This window comes from Myotis yumanensis, unplaced genomic scaffold (assembly GCF_028538775.1).
Source record: "Myotis yumanensis isolate MYYU_CA2020_CCGP unplaced genomic scaffold, mMyoYum1.0.hap1 SCAF_4, whole genome shotgun sequence".
Taxonomy (NCBI): domain Eukaryota; kingdom Metazoa; phylum Chordata; class Mammalia; order Chiroptera; family Vespertilionidae; genus Myotis; species Myotis yumanensis.
This window is the reverse complement of record NW_027223755.1, coordinates 65605009-65624357: the sequence shown is the minus strand read 5'-3', so window position 1 is coordinate 65624357 and position 19349 is coordinate 65605009. Positions and strand designations below refer to the sequence as shown.

Below are 19349 nucleotides of genomic sequence, written 5' to 3'. Positions count from 1 at the left end.
CATTATGCTCAATTAATATTTGACAAAGGAGGCAAGAGCATACAATGGAGTCAAGACAGTCTCTTTAATAAATGGTGTTGGGAAAATTGGACAGATACATGCAAAAAAATGAAACTAGACCACCAACTTACACCATTCACAAAAATAAGCTCAAAATGGATAAAGGACTTAAACATAAGACAGGAAACCATAAAAATCTTAGAATCCATAGGCAGTAAAATATCAGACATATGTCGTAGCAATATCTTTACCGATACTGCTCCTAGGACAATGGAAACTAAGGAGAAAATAAACAAATGGGACTACATCAAAATAAAAAGCTTCTGCACAGCAAAAGAAACCACCAACAAAACAACAAGAAAGCCCACTGCATGGGAGAACATATTTGTCAATGTTATCTCCGGTAAGGTTTTAATCTCCAAAATTTACAGGGAACTCATACAACTTAACAAAAGGAAGATAAACAACCCAATCAAAAAATGGGCAAAGGACCTAAATAGACACTTTTCAAGAGAGGACATACAGAAGGCCGAAAGACATGAAAACATGCTCAAAGTCACTAATCATCCAAGAGATGCAAATCAAAACAACAATGAGGTACGATCTCACACCTGTCAGAATGTCTATCATCAACAAATCAACAAACGACAAATGCTGGTGAGGATGCAGAGAAAAAGGAACACTTGTGCACTGCTGGTGGGAATGCAGACTGGTGCAGCCACTGTGGAAAACAGTATGGAGATTCTTCAAAAAATTAAAAATGGAACTTCCATTTGACCCAGTAATCCCACTTCTAGGAATATATCCCAAGAAATCAGAAACACCAATCAGAAAGGATATATGCACACCTATGTCCATAGCAGCACAATTTACAATAGCTAAGATTTGGAAACAGCCTAAGTGCCCATCAGCAGATGAGTGGATTAAAAATCTGTGGTACATCTACATAATGGAATACTAAGCTGCTGTAAAAAAGAAGGAATTCTTACCATTTGCAACAGCATGGATGGACCTGGACCTGGAGAGCATTATGCTAAGTGAAACAGCCAGTCGGAGAAAGATGATATCATATGATCTCACTCATTTGTGTAATATAATGAACAACATAAACTGATTAACAAAAATAGAGCCACAGTCATAGAAGCATGGAACAGACAGTCCAACCAAAGGGAAGGCAGGGGAGGGGTAAGAGAACAACCAAAGAACTTGTATGCATGCATATGAGCATAACCAATGGACACTGACAGTAGGGGGGTGAGGGCATGTACTAGGGGGTGGGAGCAGCTGGGGAGAGGTCAATGGGGGGAAAAGGAGACTTATGTAATACTTTAAACAATAAAGAAATTAAATAAAAAAATATATTAGAAAAGTAATAGACAAACAGCAAAATGCTCATAGATATATATTAAGATGTTCATAGTAGTTATCCTTAGAATTGAAATTATGGAGTGATTTCTGACTTTTCTTTATGCTTTTGAATATTTTTTCTTTGTCTCTGTATTATAATGCCTGATAAATAGTAAATACTCTCTAAATATTTGTTGCATTAACAAATGAACTGACCACATATTATTTAAGTAATTAGAAAAATTATATATTAAAAGTTTAAATATATTTAGACAAACTTTCCACTCTGTTATAGTAAGAAAACATGTGAATCAATTTTGCCTGTCTTAAATATCCCATTTGTCAGGATGACTTAGTTTTACAAAAGGCTTTCAAAATCCTCTTACTCAAAGTGCATGATTCATTGGACAGGACTTATTTATATAGTCACTGACTCTTTGTGACAAATTCATAAAGCCTAAAAATGTTCCCTTTCCTTTCTGGAGAGAAAAAGACCCTTCAAAACAAAGAATACACTGTAGAAGCTCCTAAAAATAATGTCTTAGTACCCTAAGAAACATCTTTAATTATTCTTGATTCAGACTATGATTCAAACTATTATTTAGTAAACCAGTTTGTAGCCAAAATATTTGTTATGGTTTTTACTATATGTATATAGAACTTAGTGATTCAAATGACAAAATTTTAAAGAAACCTATGACCACTGCATGTTCATTAATCACTATGATTCATATCTAAAAAAGCAAGCCAATATAAAAATTTTACATTTTACAATGTTTGCCGACTGAATTATTCAGTAAGATTTTCAAACCATTTTCCTCAGGGATTCCATAAAGCTTTGATTTGAATTTCATTTTTAAAATATGTTCAGCTTTTAAAAAAATATAAAAATGTATGCAATCAAAATATACTGGGCCAAATTTGAACACAACAAAGATCACCCAAGCATTAATTTGTGCCACTAGGTTTCTACATATCTCAGAATAAAGCTCCTGCCACCCCTACTTAAAAATGTTGTCATATACAGTAAGATTAAAAATATTTTCTGATAAAAAATAAATACAGAAATAAATTGTATCTTAAGGCTATTGTAAGATGGCACTGACAAACCTGCCCCTGATTTCAAATATCTGTGGTTCATTATGATTATCTTGACTATTTTTAGTAAATGTTCATAAGTAAATGTATAAATATGAACATACGACCCACCTTTAAAAAAACACACAAACTTCTGAACCTGACATCCTGACATGCATAACGGGATAGCGACATGGAATCATGGAAGGATCTCAGAAGGAAGGTGGGGGTGGGTGGGGAATGATTAACCAGGGAACTTACATGCATAGAAGCATAGCCCATGGACACAAACAATAGTGTGCTGAAGACCTGGGAAGGGCAGATGCGGGATGGAAGAGGTCATTGGAAAAAAAAAAGGGGGGACATATGTAATAGTTTCAACAATAAAGATAAATTTAAAAAAATTAAAAGTTAAAAAAAGTTACTTTGTTCCATTACTATCATCCTGATGATTACTGCTGCACCTGGCTCTGCAGTAGATGTTCAATAAATATTTATTGAATGAATGCATTATTAATCATTAGAAAAAGTGAAATCAAAAACAGCCTTCAAAATGTCTATGTGGAGTCCACAATAAATATTCTTTAACAGAAATTTTTATCAGTGAAATAACTAAAGAGTTCTCTAAACATATCTATAACAAAATTTCTTTAAATGCAGGAGACATTTTTATGTTAACTTAATTAAATAATGAAAGAGAGAGTCTGGAGCCATGGCAAATACAAGGTAATGGCTGGTAGTGGGCACATCAGTAGATACAAAAGAAATCAGAGAAATTATGAATAACTCAATAACGGCTACTCTGAGATAATTCTGCTTTACTGCCCCTGTATGCTAAATATGTTAAATACATATTGAGTTAAATATGCCCTGGTGTTACTCTAGTGCAGCGGTTCTCAATCTGTGGGTCCCAACCTCTTTGGGGGTCGAACGACCCTTTCACAGGGGTCACCTAAATACATCCTGCATATCAGATATTTACATTACGATTCATAACAGTAGCAACATTACAGTTATAAAGTAGCAATGAAAATAATTTTATGGTTGGGGGTCTCCACAACATGAGGAACTGTATTAAAGGGTCGCGGCATTAGGAAGGTTGAGAACCACTGCTCTAGTGACTATGCTACATTACAAAGTAAGAAGGATTTGGCAGGAGTAATTAAGGCTATTAATTAGCTGACTTTAAAATAGGGAGATTATCATGAGTAGACCCAAACAAGCCCTTAAAAGCTTCAAACAATTCACTAGCTTCCCAATGAACTAGAATAAATGTCCTTACCTTGGTTTCTAAGACTGTGTAATCTTGCTCCTGCTCTCACTGCTACTCTCCTCCCCTGCCTCTCCCTCCTTTTCCTCTTTCTTATGTCTATTCACTGCCTTTCCTTCAGCTTCAAGAACTCTGCTCCTAAATCTGCAAATGACTGCTCCATTGTATCATTTAGATCTTGGCAGACATTTCACATCTTCAAAGAGACCTTGCATAATCACTTTATCAACACTGGTACCATCCTTACATCCTTAAACTTTCTGTCACACTGTGCTTGTTTGGTCCTGGAATCATTTAAGATCTGAAAGGCTCTACTCTGTATCTATTTAGTTTTCTGTCTCCCTCATCATTGTTCCCAAATTGGAATAAAAATCTAGATTCTTGTGCTCTGCTGTTTCCTTTACACCTGGAACAGTGCACAGTAAGCATTCAATACATTTTGTTGAACATATGAAAGCAGAATGTTATAAAGATGAATAAGACATCAACTTACAATCTAGTAGAGAACCAAGAACATTTACAACAAAAATTTTAATACAAGGACAGTTGTGTCCAAGGATGAGAGACTAGATAATTACCAGCTAGGTAATCAAGAAAGATTTCAGAGAGAAAGGAGCAACAGAATGAGCCTTAAAAGATGTATAGGAGTTTTTCAGGGCAGGGATGTATTTCCATCTTATCCATCAAGTTAAAAAAGTTAGACTTCCACTTATAGACAACAAAAAACAAAGTTGTTTCAAATTAGAAGGGATACATGATTAGAGAAAGGTCCACAAAAATTAACAGGACTAGTCTCTAGTCCCTACTTAAGAGGAGAAATAATCTGAATTCATACACATACTACTACTAATTTATAGTTACATTTAATGGCCAAAGACTTTTTCACCTGGAAAATATGATGGCAGGAAAAAACACTAAATTTTATACTCTATAAGGAATTTAATTTTGTTTTATATGGTGTTATTTTGTTTTTTTTGACAACACAGTTATTCATTAATTTTATGTTGTTAATATAAAACCAAAATCACCTTTGGCAACCATTTTACCCACTTAATAAAATATTCAAATATTTGTATATAAGTAAAGGAAACATTTGTAAAAATTCTTAACATGCCCTAATCTGGTAAAGTTCCAGTTAGGGGGCATCCGGTGTTTTCAATAATACTTCCCATGGGGGAAAAAAATTCTGATTAATTTTTTAAAACTAAATGTTCAAAACAAGATTTTATGCTTGCCTATGTTTTTTTTTAAAAAAAAATGTCTTGTTTAATATTTTAAACTTTGATCTTTACTGAAAACCTAAAACAGCGATAAGATTGTTCCCAAAGGTACAATTTGTAGTACAAACTTATAAAACCTATTCATAACAATGACATTTTTAGCACTAAAGATTTCAGTGACATAAGGTCACCAAAAAAGCACCAACTGTTTATGGCACCCTGTGAATTTAAGAAAGAGGAGCACACAGAATGAGTTTTTTAAAAATAAAAATTACTACCACTTTAACATTAAAATATCAAGTACCTAGATTAGTTAATCTCAGAAATCAAATGCAAATTATACACATATTTTTTCTTTATTAATTAAGGTATTACATATATGTCCTTATCCCACCATTGTCCCCCCTTCTACCTCCCCCCACTCATGCCCTCACCCTCCTGGTGTCTGTGTCCATTGGTTAGGCTTAAATGCATGCATACAAGTCCTTTGGTTGATCTCTTCCCCTTACCCCCACCCTCCCCTACCTTCCCTCTGAGGTTTGACAGTCTGATCGATGATTTTGTCTCTGGATTATACACATTTTAAATACATGTGGGTAAAAAGATTAAAAAATCATATTCTGTCCCTGAGATATACAAACAACATTAAAAAAACACAACATTCACATAGCATATAGACAGCAGTCACATTAATTATTGGAAATCAACCCACTTCCACTCAAACATACTAAAGAACAAATTTGATTGCAGTCCCTCCTTAGCTCAGTGCATTCTCCTCCTTCTTCACATATCTCCACTTCAAAAATGTTCACATTATATCCTCTTTGTTCACTTGAAGGACAATTCCTACACCAATGCATTACCTAAATACTACAAGTATTTATGTCTATGCCAGTCAAATAAAATATCCTCTGTCCCCTCCCCTTGGGACTTTGCAAAGTAATAGGAATTTATACGATAACACATGTGTAAGTATTAAAAGGAAACATAGATTAATGTTTACATTTTCCAGGAATCTCATTTGTACTACAAAAGAGCTTTAACACAAAGGAATGACTAATGTAGAAATGTTAAAGTCCTCCTTGAACAAGTTAGTCAAAAAAAAAATTTGGACTTTCACTTGTAGAAATAGCAGACTAGGCAATCCAGACCAACTATCATTCTGAAGTCAATTTTAAAAGATAGACAAAATATTAAAATAATCTTTTTAAAAACATCAAATAACTACCAAATAGTGAGGAATAAATTACCAGCTCAAATCCACCAAAACTTGAAACCCAGAAAGGTGAGCTTAGATTTTGCCTTTTGTGGGTTTTCCAACAAAGAAGCAGCACTTAAGAAGCTGAACTTTTGTGATCTGTTGCCTTTCTTGCAAGCGTGGGAGACAAAAGTCAGAATTTAGGACCTACCAATGATAAGGATTATAGTAAAAACACCCTTGGCATTGGGCTGGGACTCTAAAGAGAGGCACCCCAAGAAGAGTAAGAAGGACCAGAAGGTGACCCAAAAAAGTAAAAAATTTGAAATTGGATTAAGATGATCTTATATTCCTAGGCAATAGCAAATGAAAATCTTCTCTAGAGAAAAAAGTAACTTCATCTTATATATCAAATTACTTCTACAACAGAAAACAGAATCATACCAAGAGACTTGACAATATTTGAATTATCACTACATTCAAGGGGATAAAAGACAGCTTAGCTTAACTATTTGTACTTGGAACTGAAAACTATAAAAAGTGGCATGGTTGATATGAAGGAAAAACACAAATAAAAATATAGTACTAAAAGATAAAATAACCTAAGAATGTACTAGATGGGTTAACAACAGATTAGTAGACCTAGTGAAAACACTTTGAAGATAGGTTAGACCAAACTATCCAGAATGAAAACTAGAGGGACAAAAAAGAAGAAAAAGAACAAAAAAATGGGGTAAAAAATTGAATAAGACAGTCTAACATACTAAACTGGAGTCCCAAAAGATCAGAAGAATATGGAGTAAAAGAAATATTTGAAAAAATAATGGCTAAGAAATTTCCAGGATTCACAAAAGACACCCATCCACACATTCATGAAGCCCAAAGAATCCAATGCCTAACCACAGCATAGTAAAACAACAGAAAAATCAAAGACAAAGATAAAAATCTTAAAAGCAGTCAAATAAAAATAATATATAATTTTAAAAGGAAAAAGAGACACAAAGACCTGAGGTCTCAAGAGCAACGGAATGTGTTGAAATAAAGTAACCACCAACACAAAATGTACTGAAGTAAAGTAACTGCTAACCTAGAATTCTGTACCTAGCAAAAATGTCCTTCAAAAGTGGGGTAAAGATGTTTTCAGGTAAACAGACTAAAGTGATTTAGTTCTAAAGAGCATGTTTCAGATTCTTCAAGATCAAATAAAATGATCCTAAGTGGAAAACCATAGGAAACGTAAGAACATGATAAATACATGCATTAACCTAAACTAAATATTGACAGCATAAAACAGTAACAACAATGAGTGAAAAATAAAACAATTATTAAATGGACAATGCGCCCTAGCCAGTTTGACTCAGTGGGACTGAAGGGTCCTGGGTTTGATTCCAGTCAAGAAGGAGCATATGCCTGGTTTGCAGGCTTGATCCCCAGTTGGGGGTGTGGCAGGAGGCAGATGATTAATGATTCTTTCATCATTGATGTTTCTATCTCTCTCCCATTCCCTTCCTCTCTGAAATCTATAAAAATATATTTTTAAAAAATAATAAAAATGCATAACAACATTATATAAGTAGGACTGTAAGTAAGCAGAATTAAAATTAAAGTGAATCATCTGGGAAGAGGATAAAGGTATTGATTAACATTAGACTTTATACGACTCATATTGCAATTTCTAGGGTAACTAGTAAAAGAGAAAAGGAGGTCATAATTTCCAAATAATAATGGGGAGAAATCTGAACAATAAAATAGCCAACTCATCTATTGGCAAGAAAGGAGAGAAAAGGGAACAATTATTAGGGCAGATATAAAGTACATAAGATGGGAGATTTAAATCCAACCATGTCACACAGGAGACACAACTAAAACACAAGAATACAGAAAGGTTGGATGTAAAAGAATGGAAAAAAATCTACATTGCAAACAATAAAAAGAAAGCTGGTACTGTCATATCAATCCCACTCAAAGCAGCCCTTACAGTGGTTCTCAACCTTCCTAATGCCTCGACCCTTTAATACAGTTCCTCATGTTGTGGAGACCCCCAACCATAAAACTATTTTCGTTGCTACTTCATAACTGTAATTTTGCTACTGTTATGAATCGTAATGTAAATATCTGATATGCAGGATGTATTTAGGCGACCCCTGTGAAAGGGTCGTTTGACTCCCAAAGGGGTCGCGACCCACAGGTTGAGAACCACTGCCTTAATAGAAAAAGCACTATCAGAATAAAAGAGGAACACTTCATACTGGTAAGTCAATAAGAAGATGTAACTATTACACATTTCTAATAACTAGTTTACTCTCAAATATCTAAAGCAAAAGTTGAGAGAACTACAAGGGAAATAGTAAAATCCATTATCAAATCCACAATCATGATGGGAGATTTAACACACCCTTTACTATAATTGATTGATATAAGAAAAGATCACTAATGATACTTAATATTTTAAATACAGGATTAACAAACATGACCTAATGAATATAGAATATTGCACTCAATAACTGCAGAGAGAAAAAAAGGCAATACACTGGGACATAGCGAGGATCTCAAATTATGAAGGTCTGAAATCACAGACCTTTGAAAAATAGAATGTGTTCTCTGATTACACTGTAATATTAAAAATCAATTAACAAATTTAAAAATAACTAGAAAATCTCCATGTTTAGAAATTAAGAGATATAATATAAATTTCCAAACTAATACAAAAGTCAAAGTAGAAACTAATTAAAATTAGAAAATATTTCATAACATGAATTATAAAAACACCACATAGTGGGAGTAGTGGAAAACTATATTGGTTTTCTTTGAGTATTATAACTAACTAAAACAGTGCTTAATAGGGAAATGCTTAGCAATATGAACTAATGTCCCCCAATACATTCAATTAAAAAAAAATAATTTAAATGTTGAAAATGTTGAACAGTAGTGAACTACAAGAAGTTAGCAAAAGAACAAAACAGTAAGCCCAAAAAGTAAAAGAAATAAAGAGAACAAATCAATGCAATAGAAAACAAGCATACAATAAAAAGAATCATCAAGATTCAAAATTTGGTTCTTTTGAAAGACTACTAATTTCTGGTGAGACTGATAAAAGAAAAGAGAATGTACTATCAGACATGAGAATGGAATTTATTTTCCTGCAGGCCTTAAAAGGATATCAGAGTATTTAATATAAACAACTTCATTCTAACAAATGGTTTCTCTGCCAGATTCTAACAAACAGTTAAGGAAGAAATAATTTCAATCATACATAAACTCTTCCAGAATAGAAAATAAGGTCAGCTCATTTTATAAAGCGAGCAAAATGTTGATTTCAAATCCTGATAAGGACAATATATAGGCCATCTCACTCATGAACACTTATGTAAAAAATCACAAAATATTTACAAGCTGAACCTAACAATATATAAAAGGATAATAGATTAAAACCAAATTAGGTTTATCCCAAGAATCGGGTTGTGTTTAACATTTAAACTGAAATATAATTCAATACATTAACACTAAAGGAGAAAATTTATATGATCATGAAAGCTGTCCCTGAAAAGCATTAAATTCAAACAAACAGAACAAAAAACAAAATTCTTAGTAAACTAGGTATAGAAGGGAACTTCTTTAATATAAAGGTTTTAACAAAAACAAAACAAATTTTTAACAAACCTCAGCAAACAAACTTGGAGTAAAATGTTAAAGCTTTCTCTTTGAGGTCAGGAAAAAAGACAGGGAGAACAGCTCTGGGATGGTGGATGTCAGTGTTCCATTTCTTGATTCAGGTAATGACTTCATGTGTTCTATGTATTATTTGGAATATATGTTTAAGCAATACTTAGAAATGATGAAAAGGCTGGCCTAGACTATATCACTCAAGCGTGGCCATTGTGTAGGTCCTAATTTTTGCCCCATTAGGATTAATTTCAAACCAATTAACATATATTGGGCCTATAAAACATTGTGCAATCTGACAACATACTTTATGAACTTTAAAAATGTTTGTATACTATCATCCAGTAACTCCATTGTCAGTGAACCTATCTTAAAGAAAAGGTCAAAATAAAGAGGGGAAAAAATTAAAAATGCACTAAGATGTTCATTGCATACATGATTTAAAAAACGGGAAACAACTAAATAACCAACTACAAGGACTTGTTAAGAAAAATAATTCCTTCAATGGGAATACTATACAGTCAATAAAAATAAGATTTACAGCCCTAGCCGGTTTGGCTCAATGGATAGAGTGTCGGCCTGCGGACTCAAGGGTCCCAGGTTCGATTCTGGTCAAGGGCATGTACCTTGGTTGCGGGCACATACCCAGTGGGGATTGTGCAGGAGGCAGCTGATCAATGTTTCTCTCTCATCGATGTTTCTAACTCTCTCTATCCCTCTCCTTTCCTCTCTGTAAAAAATCAATAAAATATACTTTAAAAAAAAATAAGATTTACAAAGTATTCTAAGAAATGTATATAACCTAATGTTAAAAAAAAGTAGACACATAAAAGGGAGGAGAAAAAAGCCTAAGCACAGAAAAAGAGAGAAAATGAGAGCAGAAGGGAGGGAGTAGTGGAAAACTATATTGGTTTTCTTTATATGATGAGCTTATGGATGTGATATGTACTTTTCATTGCATTTCCTGAATTTTCTTTAATGACTACATAAAACTTTAATAGTGGGCATATTACAAGAACTGAAGCAAATAATTACAAACTTAATGTATCCTAAATATAAAAAGGAATTACTTCAAACTGTACTTTTTAAAATTTCAATTTTTATCTCAATATGATATTTATCAGGTAAATTATTCCCTAATATCTAAATTATAAAAATGTATGATATGCTAATTTTTAGAGATGAGATCATTTCTAATTATATTTAGTATTTAAAATAATATAACTTTAAAAATAATTAGATCTCCAAAGATATATCATTTTCAGCTTACCTGCCTAATCAAGAGATGGGAGGGCAGCCGAAACTGGTTTGGCTCAGCGGATAGAGCGTAGGCCTGCGGACTGAAAGGTCCCAGGTTCGATTCCGGTCAAGGGCATGTACCTTGGTTGCGGGCACATTCCCAGTAGGAGATGTGCAGGAGGCAGCTGATCAATGTTTCTCTCTCACCGATGTTTCTAACTCTCTATCTCTCTCCCTTCCTCTCTGTAAAAAATCAATAAAATATATTAAATTTAAAAAAAAAGAGAGATGGGAGGGCAAACTTCCCCCTGCTTTTGATGGCTGTGTGAGAATCTGATACATGGAGCAGAAAGAGCACAAGAGGACAAGACTGAGCACAGAAGTCAGCACACTAAGGATACAGATGGAAAGGACCTGGATTCTTGATAACATTGTACAGTTCACTTGACTAACCATGAAATCCTCCAACCTTGGACTTTTTTAAAATGTGAGATACTGTTTAAATCACTGTTAGTTGGGTATTATATAACCTGGGGCCAAACTAATACAAGATGTGTTTAAGATCTGATGCCGGAAGCTGGTCCATCCTTGCTGCTTGACACAGTCACTGCAGGGAAGAAACATCTGCACAGCATATGTTTCAAGGGACCTGGCATATATGGCATACTGTTCTTAATATGTTTGCTCACCTTCTTGGTGCTACGTGTTTTAACCAAGGTCACCTCTCTGAGAAAGGTTGTTTCCCCAGGTAGGGATTTTTCCCTGAAGTTAGGGAGGGAATAAAACGCCTTAACTAAATGCCAGGCGGGTAGTTAATCACTTTAACGACCAACAATCACCCTTAAGCTACATAATCTTTACTCCCTGGAATGGAGATAAGAAACGCCCTAACCTTTGGAATAGAAATTGACAGGATTAAAGTCAACTGGTATAAATACAGATGTAACAAGACAATAAAACACAGAACCTGGCTGGAGATCCTGGCTAGAGAACCTGGCTAGGCTGCTGATCAACTGAACGCTGTCTCCATGTCATTCCTTCTTTGCCCACTCAGTCCACGCCTTTGGGAACCCCTGGACCTGCTGGGGTTGGACCCCAATAATCTGACACTGATTGAAAGTGGGAGAAGAACCAAGTTTCAAGACTGGGTGGCTGAGAGAAAAGATGGCTAGAAAAGAGAAATTAGGAGGAAGAGGAATACATATACACACATGCACATGTAAGCACACTAGGTAAGGGTAGGTTAGTGAAAATCAGGTTGATTCAGTTTACTATGGCTTAAGCTTACAATGGCACATGTAAGATAGAGATCTACATGAAGCAGTGAAAGTGGGAAGCAGAGTTACAGAACTGAAAATCATCCACACAAAAATAATAATTTATAGCATTAAAAAAATGATACAGCCCCTAGCCAGTGTGACTCAGATGGTTGGAGCATCATTGTTACCTACACAAAAAGGAGGCAGATTCCATTCCTGGTCAGGGCCCAGGTTAGATCCCTCGTTGGAGTGCTTATGGGAAATGACCAATCGATGCTTCTCTGTCACATCTCTCTCTCTCTCTCCCTCCCCCCTCTCCTTTCTACCTCTTCCTTTCTCTAAAAATCAATTAAAAAAGAAAAAAAAAGGGTAAGGTCACCAAGAGAACCTAATGAAAAGCACAGAGACCCTTGAGAATACTGTCCATTCCACCTCACCCTCATTTAGATGGAATTCAACCACTGGCTAGGCCAATTAGAATCATTTCATCCCTCCTGACAAAGATATTGTGACAGATATGGCAGCATGATCTCTTCGTTTATTCAATAGAGTTTAACATTTCTGGGAAAAGTGTAGAAGAGAAGCCTTCTCTCTCCCTTTGGAAGTAAATAAAGAAGGCTATAATAATATGAACATTGCTGATAGCCATCTTTTTCCTAGGAGGGTAGCCTGTCTGAGCATGAAGTCCAAATAGGTGGACCAAACTGAGAGAATAGCAAAAAATGGAATCTCAGCCCTGATGACATAAGCCTATGAACAAACTTCTTTAAGCCAATTTTATCTGTACTTTTCCCAATTATATGAGCCAATCCATTTCTTTTGTTTTTAAACCCAGTTTACATCCTAACTGATGTAGGGTAGGGAAGAGGTATATTTAAGGGGAAGAGCAAAGTCAAAACAGTTCAGAAAAGGTGAAGAAACTTTCAAAAGTAGGAGAATTAGGAACTACAATGCAGAAGAACCCAAGATATCAGATCATTTTATTCCTATAAGGTGTATTTCAGAAATGGTCTAGGAAACCAAGGATGACTGAGCAAAGAACATTAGATTTGGAGATTAGGAGGTCATAAATGACTTTTCAATAGTAGTATCAGGGCTGAAATAGTGAAGGAAGTCAGAGTGCAAAGGGAAGGCTGATATATTTATTTACTAAGAACTCCATCATGTACCAAACACTTGGGTGGACATGTAACATGCATTAAACTCCTTTAATTACAACCCTGTGAGGTAAGTATAACATTCTACTTTATAGATAAAGAATAGAGTCTGAGTAGTAACTTGCCCAGCCATGTAGCCACTAAGTGGTTTTAACAGCCTTCAAAACCCAGATCTACATGGCTGAAAAGTCAATGATCTTTCTAGTATATCAGGTTAGTGGATGAAAGAATGAATCTTTAAAGAATGAAATATCAGTGGTACAGGAGGCTCAAGATTCAGACTAGCTTCCTTGAATTGTGTGGCGCACAGCATTGCATTTGGCAGCCCTGGAAAAGATATCAGCATGTATGTAGGCGAGGGAGGAAGAGATTGGAATGATAATGGACAGTTCTAGAGAAAGAAAGAGGGGAGGGATGATCATGGACATATCTGGAAGAGGTTGCTCTTGAAAAAAGGAAGGGCATTTCTTCCTCAGAGATATGGGTAAGTAAGGAAATGAGACTAAAATGGGAGAAAGGCAAGTAGAAGGGAGTATATCTCAGATGGTTGAGATTCTCTCAGTAAAGGAAGAGATCAAGTTATTTGCTCTAGAAGCCTTTTTGAAATGAGACAAAAAGGAACATAATCAACACTAACGATCCATCAGAGAGCAGAGCACAAATTGAAAACTAATGTCCTTATATAACTGTCTCTTGCGTTCTTCAGGATGTCAGGGGTCAAACTAACATAGCTAGTGATGAGGCTTATTCAGGATTGGGGAGAGGAAAGGTAAACCTACAGAAAGTAACCCCCAGGGCATCAGTAAGGATTTAGTAAAAGCTGATCACCATGGAATCCTGGTTATATATGGAAGCAAATGAAACCAGCAGTAGACGAATGGGTTCGTTCGATGAACAGAGAGACAAAGCGGGGTTCATAAGGAGGGTGAAAGAAAATAGGTTCCATGAGGGTGGAAGAGTGAGAGATTTCGAGTGTTTGTGGGTCAGTAATGTCTTTCCACACAATGCTTCAAATTATTTTGCCAAAGGCAGCGGGGAGACCTTGATTGGGGTTCAGCAGTCCAATTCTCTCTTCAGAATTGAGAGGCAACCATCTCTAACATCCAATGCTTGCTTGTGGAAAAGCGAAGTCTAGCAACAAACGAATGAACCCATACAATCAAACATAAAAATATCTCCTTTCTTTTAAAAAGAATTTTTTAAAAAGAATTTTTCAATATCTCCTTTCTTTTTAATTCTACTCTAAATTTGAGAAATTCATTAAGAGGTCATAAAATCTACAGCAGAGGAGAAAACATATGATGTGTCATGAGGCAGAACGATGTGTAAACAAATGTGTCAAGCCAATTATAACTCACATGTTAAAAGATTTTTAGTGTAGAATTCCAAAAGGGCAAGGACCGTTTGTACTTTAGTAACTTGCAAGCACCCAGCATAGCTGACACAAACTGACATTGCTCAATTTCATGTTCATAAAAAGGGTCCCCTTGGCAATCAGAAAGGACAAGCTACCATTTTTATCAGAGTGCCGCGTTTACAACTTTGAGGCTCAACAAATTATCCAACTCTAGGCAAAGATTCAGGAGAATCAGCCATGACAACTTGCTCCACTACCTCCACTACCACCACTACGATTCTGCAGTTTGCGCTTACAAACTCCGGCACCATGTGTCTTTAGGACAGTTTCTCCCCCTTGCCCCAGGAAAAAAGGAGGGAGAACTGTGACTGGCACAGATTAAATTTTATAGAATATATCAAGAATTATAAGGGGCCGTAACGGGTTTGGCTCAGTGGATAGAGCGTCGGCCTGCGGACTGAAAGGTCCCAGGTTCGATTCCGGTCAAGGGCATGTACCTTGGTTGTGGGCACATCCCCAGTAGGAGGCAGCTGATCGATGTTTCTCTCTCATCGATGTTTCTAACGCTCTCTCTCTCTCCCTTCCTCTCTGTAAAAAAAATCAATAAAATATATATTTTTTAAAAAAAGAATTATAAGGGTTGTTCAGTAGTAGCCACAATGGAGAGTCCAAGAAATCTGAGAAGTTTAAAGAGCTTTTTTCCCATTTTATTCCTTTCTAAATAAAACAAAGGGCTTGTACAATACGGATTCTTCAGTGAGTAACTTAAGCTAACAATGAATAAAAGAATAAGTCACTTAGCCTCTCTCATGCCATTTCATGTTATCTTACATTCATAAGGCATTATTTTTTAAAAAACGAGCACTTCTCAATTCTTTCACTAGATCTAGGAAATTTACGCTCCGCCTCAAAAGTTCGGAGGCTAAATAAAGATTTACTATAGCCAGAAAGAGACTGATTTAGACGAATAGTCATTTGCCATCCTAGGCACCAGTCCTCTATTTTGCAAGCGTTCCACGGGCCAAGGAGTCAAACTCTCTCAAATCCTTCCAGTCTCCGGGGGACTTCATTTCCTCATCAAGATGAACATTCACTGGCCTCTAGATCTGGCCTTTCTTTGTAACTCTCTATGCCAGGCTATCGGGTCATCTTCCCAGGCGGTTAAAAACTTTTAAAGGAAAAACTGGGTCGAAATGAGGAAGATGGGGGGAGGCGACTAAATGAGGAGGGCGGCCGACCCACCCACCCAACGCGGACGCGACCGCTCGTCGGGGAGAAGGTCCCCCTGGAGCCCGGCGCGGAGCGACGGCGTCGGGCAGCAGGACCCCCTCCCGCGGGGTGAGGATGGAGGAGCCGCCGAGCCGGGGCCAACGGGAAGCCCGAGAGGGGCGCGGGGCGGGCAGGGGGAGGGTCGCGGAGCCCGCGGAGCCGCAGAGGCGGGCCGCGCTCCACGGGGGGGTCGGAGCAGCGGCGGGGCAGAGCGAAGGTTCGCCGGGGGAGGAGACGCCGACGCCTGCAGCCTCACTCACCTGCCAGCCGGGCGCCCCGCGGCCAGAAGCACGGACGCCGCCCGGGCGCGTCCTCTCCGGCGGGACACAGCCTTGGCCGCCGCCGGAGCCCCAGAACCCGAGAGTGGAGAGTGGTCCCGAAGCGGGCAAAGCGGCCTCCGGACCCGAGCCCCGGGAGGCGGACATAGGGGGAAGCGGGGGCCCGGGAAGGCAATTCGTTGTTCACCTTCCTCGCCGGTACCCAACAGCGCTTCCCGGGAACAGCATCGTGCCAACCTCGGCCCGCTGTTCCCGGGCCTTCGCCCGCAGCTCCCCCCAGCAGCGGCCGGGTTTCCGGCGGCAGCACTCCGCCCCCTCGCTACTGGGCCGCCGCCATCTTGTGGAGGGCGGGAAGAGGGCAGTGCGCCTGCGCACTCGGAGTTCGCCGGCGTCCCCGGCCCTTAGGCGAGAGGACTGTAATGCGCAGCCGCGTTAGCATCTAAGCTGCGGCCCTTCCGTCCTGCTTCACCCTCCCGTCTTCTGCACGATTGCCCCGACCTACTCCTTTCCTGCCCGGCGCTGCCGCCAAATACCCCCTTCTGCGCACCTCACACTCAGTGTTTCTGCAGACATCTGTCCGGTGCCTACTGTTATGTGCCAGACCCCCTGCTAGGCGCTGATGGCAGAAGGGTTAATAAAACTTGGCTCCAGCCCTATAGTAGCTCCCATTCTAGTGAGGAAGAGGGAGATGAACGAATAATTCCCTAAATTCCAGTTTTGTAGCTGTGCCCTCCCCCTATCCCCGTTTTAATTCAAAACATACCTTTTTAAGGAAGTCCTCCCTGTTTGTCTGACAGATGGACCAGTTCTTTACCTTGCATTACCTCTAGCAGGGTAAAGAACTGGAACAAATAATATTGTTTGAATATCCGTTACATACTAGATACTGATTTAGGCTCCAGATTTATAGCAATAAGAAATAGAAGTCCATGAGACTTAACATTCTAGTGGGAAAGACTAGACAATAAAAGGCTAAAATAAATCAACACAATAATGTGATAAGGGATGGGAAGAGAACAGGGGCCAGGAGTCATGGGAAAATTTGGGTCTGAGCCTTCTAGACAGAGGAAACCGCAAAAGCAGAGGCCTGAGGTGGGAATGAGGCCAGCAGTAGGAAGAGGGACAGAGAGAATAGGTGACATGGACAGTAAAAGTAGGAGGAGATGAGGTCAGAGGGAGGCAATGGCCGTATAAGGTAAGGCCATGGTAAGAGTTGGATTTTATTCCAAGTGGCCCCTCTAACTTGCTGACACTGCCCCAACGACTTTACTAGTAAACATCCCTAGCTCCTGTCTGCCTCACTGCTTTGCACATGCTGATTCCACTATTTCAACGATCCTTACTGTTGTTCTTTAGGTGTCTAGCTTATCATCTTTCAGGTTTCTGTTTAAATGTCCCATCAGAGACAGCATTTGTCCTAACCTAAGTCTCCTTTCTGCTCTCCCATTAGTCTCCTTCACTGCACCTGGTCATTTCTTCCATAACACTCAGCATATTTTACAATTATATATTTATTGTTTCTTCATTGTCTCTCCACTAAACTGTGAACTCCATGATGGAGGGAAGGTGTTTTGTTTATCAGTGGATACCCCATGTTCAGCATCATGCCTGACATGGGTGGTCACTCAATAAATGTTTCTTGAATTAACGAATGGGGAAGTTTGTCAGCACCCAAGTAGTCAGGGGTACATTACTTTGTTTTTTACTTCTTGGTTTTTAAAATTAAATGCAACTTATTTCCTACTAATACGTTTCCTCAACTAGATTATAAATAGGACTCTGAAAAAGGGTGTAGAAATGAGATGGAGAAAAGTAGGTGATGGTGAGGCAGTGGGCAGAGATTGTATTGCATATGTTTGCAGGACTGGAAGAAGCAAGGCTTCAAGTTAATGGAGCACCTATTATATGTGCTGTGCACTCTGCTAGGTACTTAATCCTCACCGGACCTTTGCTCAGTAGTTATCCTCATTTTTATACACAAAGTAATTCAGAGAGATTAAGTCACTTGCCCAAGGTCACACATTAAAAGATAGTGCTGACCCTATAGCCCATGCTCTTCCCATCTAGAGAAATTGGATTTGGAGGTGGGCTTATTTGGTGATTTGGCTCTGTGTCATTAGTTGACTTTCATTTAGAGATTTCAGCCACAGCCATTTAAGAACCCCAGTCAAATGGATATTCTTATGTAGGATATCACCAAAAGAAAACTGCTTTCATGCTTTTCTTTTGGACTGAAGCCATTTCCTTTTCATGTTTTTAAGAATTGTGTGTTTCAGCTCTGGCTGGGTAGCTCAGTTGGTCAGAGCATCATCCGGATACACCAAGGTTTTAGGTTCTATTCCTGGTCAGGGCACATACAAGAATCAACCAATGGATGCATAAATAAGTGGAACAACAAATCTCTCTCATTCTCTCTCTCTCTCTCTCAAATCAGTAAGTCAAAAAAATTGTGTATTTCTTTTTACTTATAACTTCTGTATGTTTCGTCAAAGGAAAAGAAATACCAGGAAAATGGATGTATATACTGAATACTCGCTGTATCCTCTAGGTTAAGCTTGTTACTGTCTTACTAGCTCTCTCATCTAGGTCCCAAGCAATACTTTAGACATCAAAGACAGTTCTCTGACAAAGAATGGCAGGCTTAACGCAACAATCTCATCCCACTTACTCATCAGAATTATACACCATCATTTCCCTCTAAACAGGATAGCTGCTCAGGATAGCTGGGGAGAACTACTAGAAAGGATGGGGCTTCTTTCTACCTTACATATCAGGGACCATCCAGTCCTTATGTGAGGGAAGTGATATACTATACCTCATGATAACATACACTTGTCAACAAAATCTAGTTAGCATAGCCCTGGCCAGTGTGCTCATGTTCGTCTGCACACGGAGGGGTCATGGGTTCAATTCCTGGTCAAGGGCATGTACCTGGGTTGCAGTTCATGCCCCCCCTCCCCCCGTCAGGGTATGTGAAGGAGACAATCAGTCCATATGTCTCTTTCACATCAATGC

The 19349-nt window shown here is 38.1% G+C and overlaps 1 protein-coding gene across 13 annotated transcripts in view; it reads right to left on the bottom strand.

Moving 5' to 3' along the window:
• APC (APC regulator of WNT signaling pathway) overlaps positions 1 to 16664 on the bottom strand; it is a 105636-nt gene extending 88972 nt beyond the window's left edge. For 7 of the 13 annotated variants that reach the window (XM_070412448.1, XM_070412453.1, XM_070412459.1 and 4 more), the window contains exon 1: positions 16317 to 16405. Coding sequence is in view for 6 of the 13 variants with exons in the window: in XM_070412447.1 (XP_070268548.1) it covers positions 16317 to 16481 (165 nt within the window). In the remaining 7 variants the exon portion in view is untranslated. Of the gene's footprint in view, positions 1 to 16316 lie in introns of all 13 variants that reach the window. The other 6 variants (XM_070412447.1, XM_070412452.1, XM_070412458.1 and 3 more) reach the window with 1 other exon arrangement.
• Positions 16665 to 19349: the final 2685 nt, after the last annotated feature.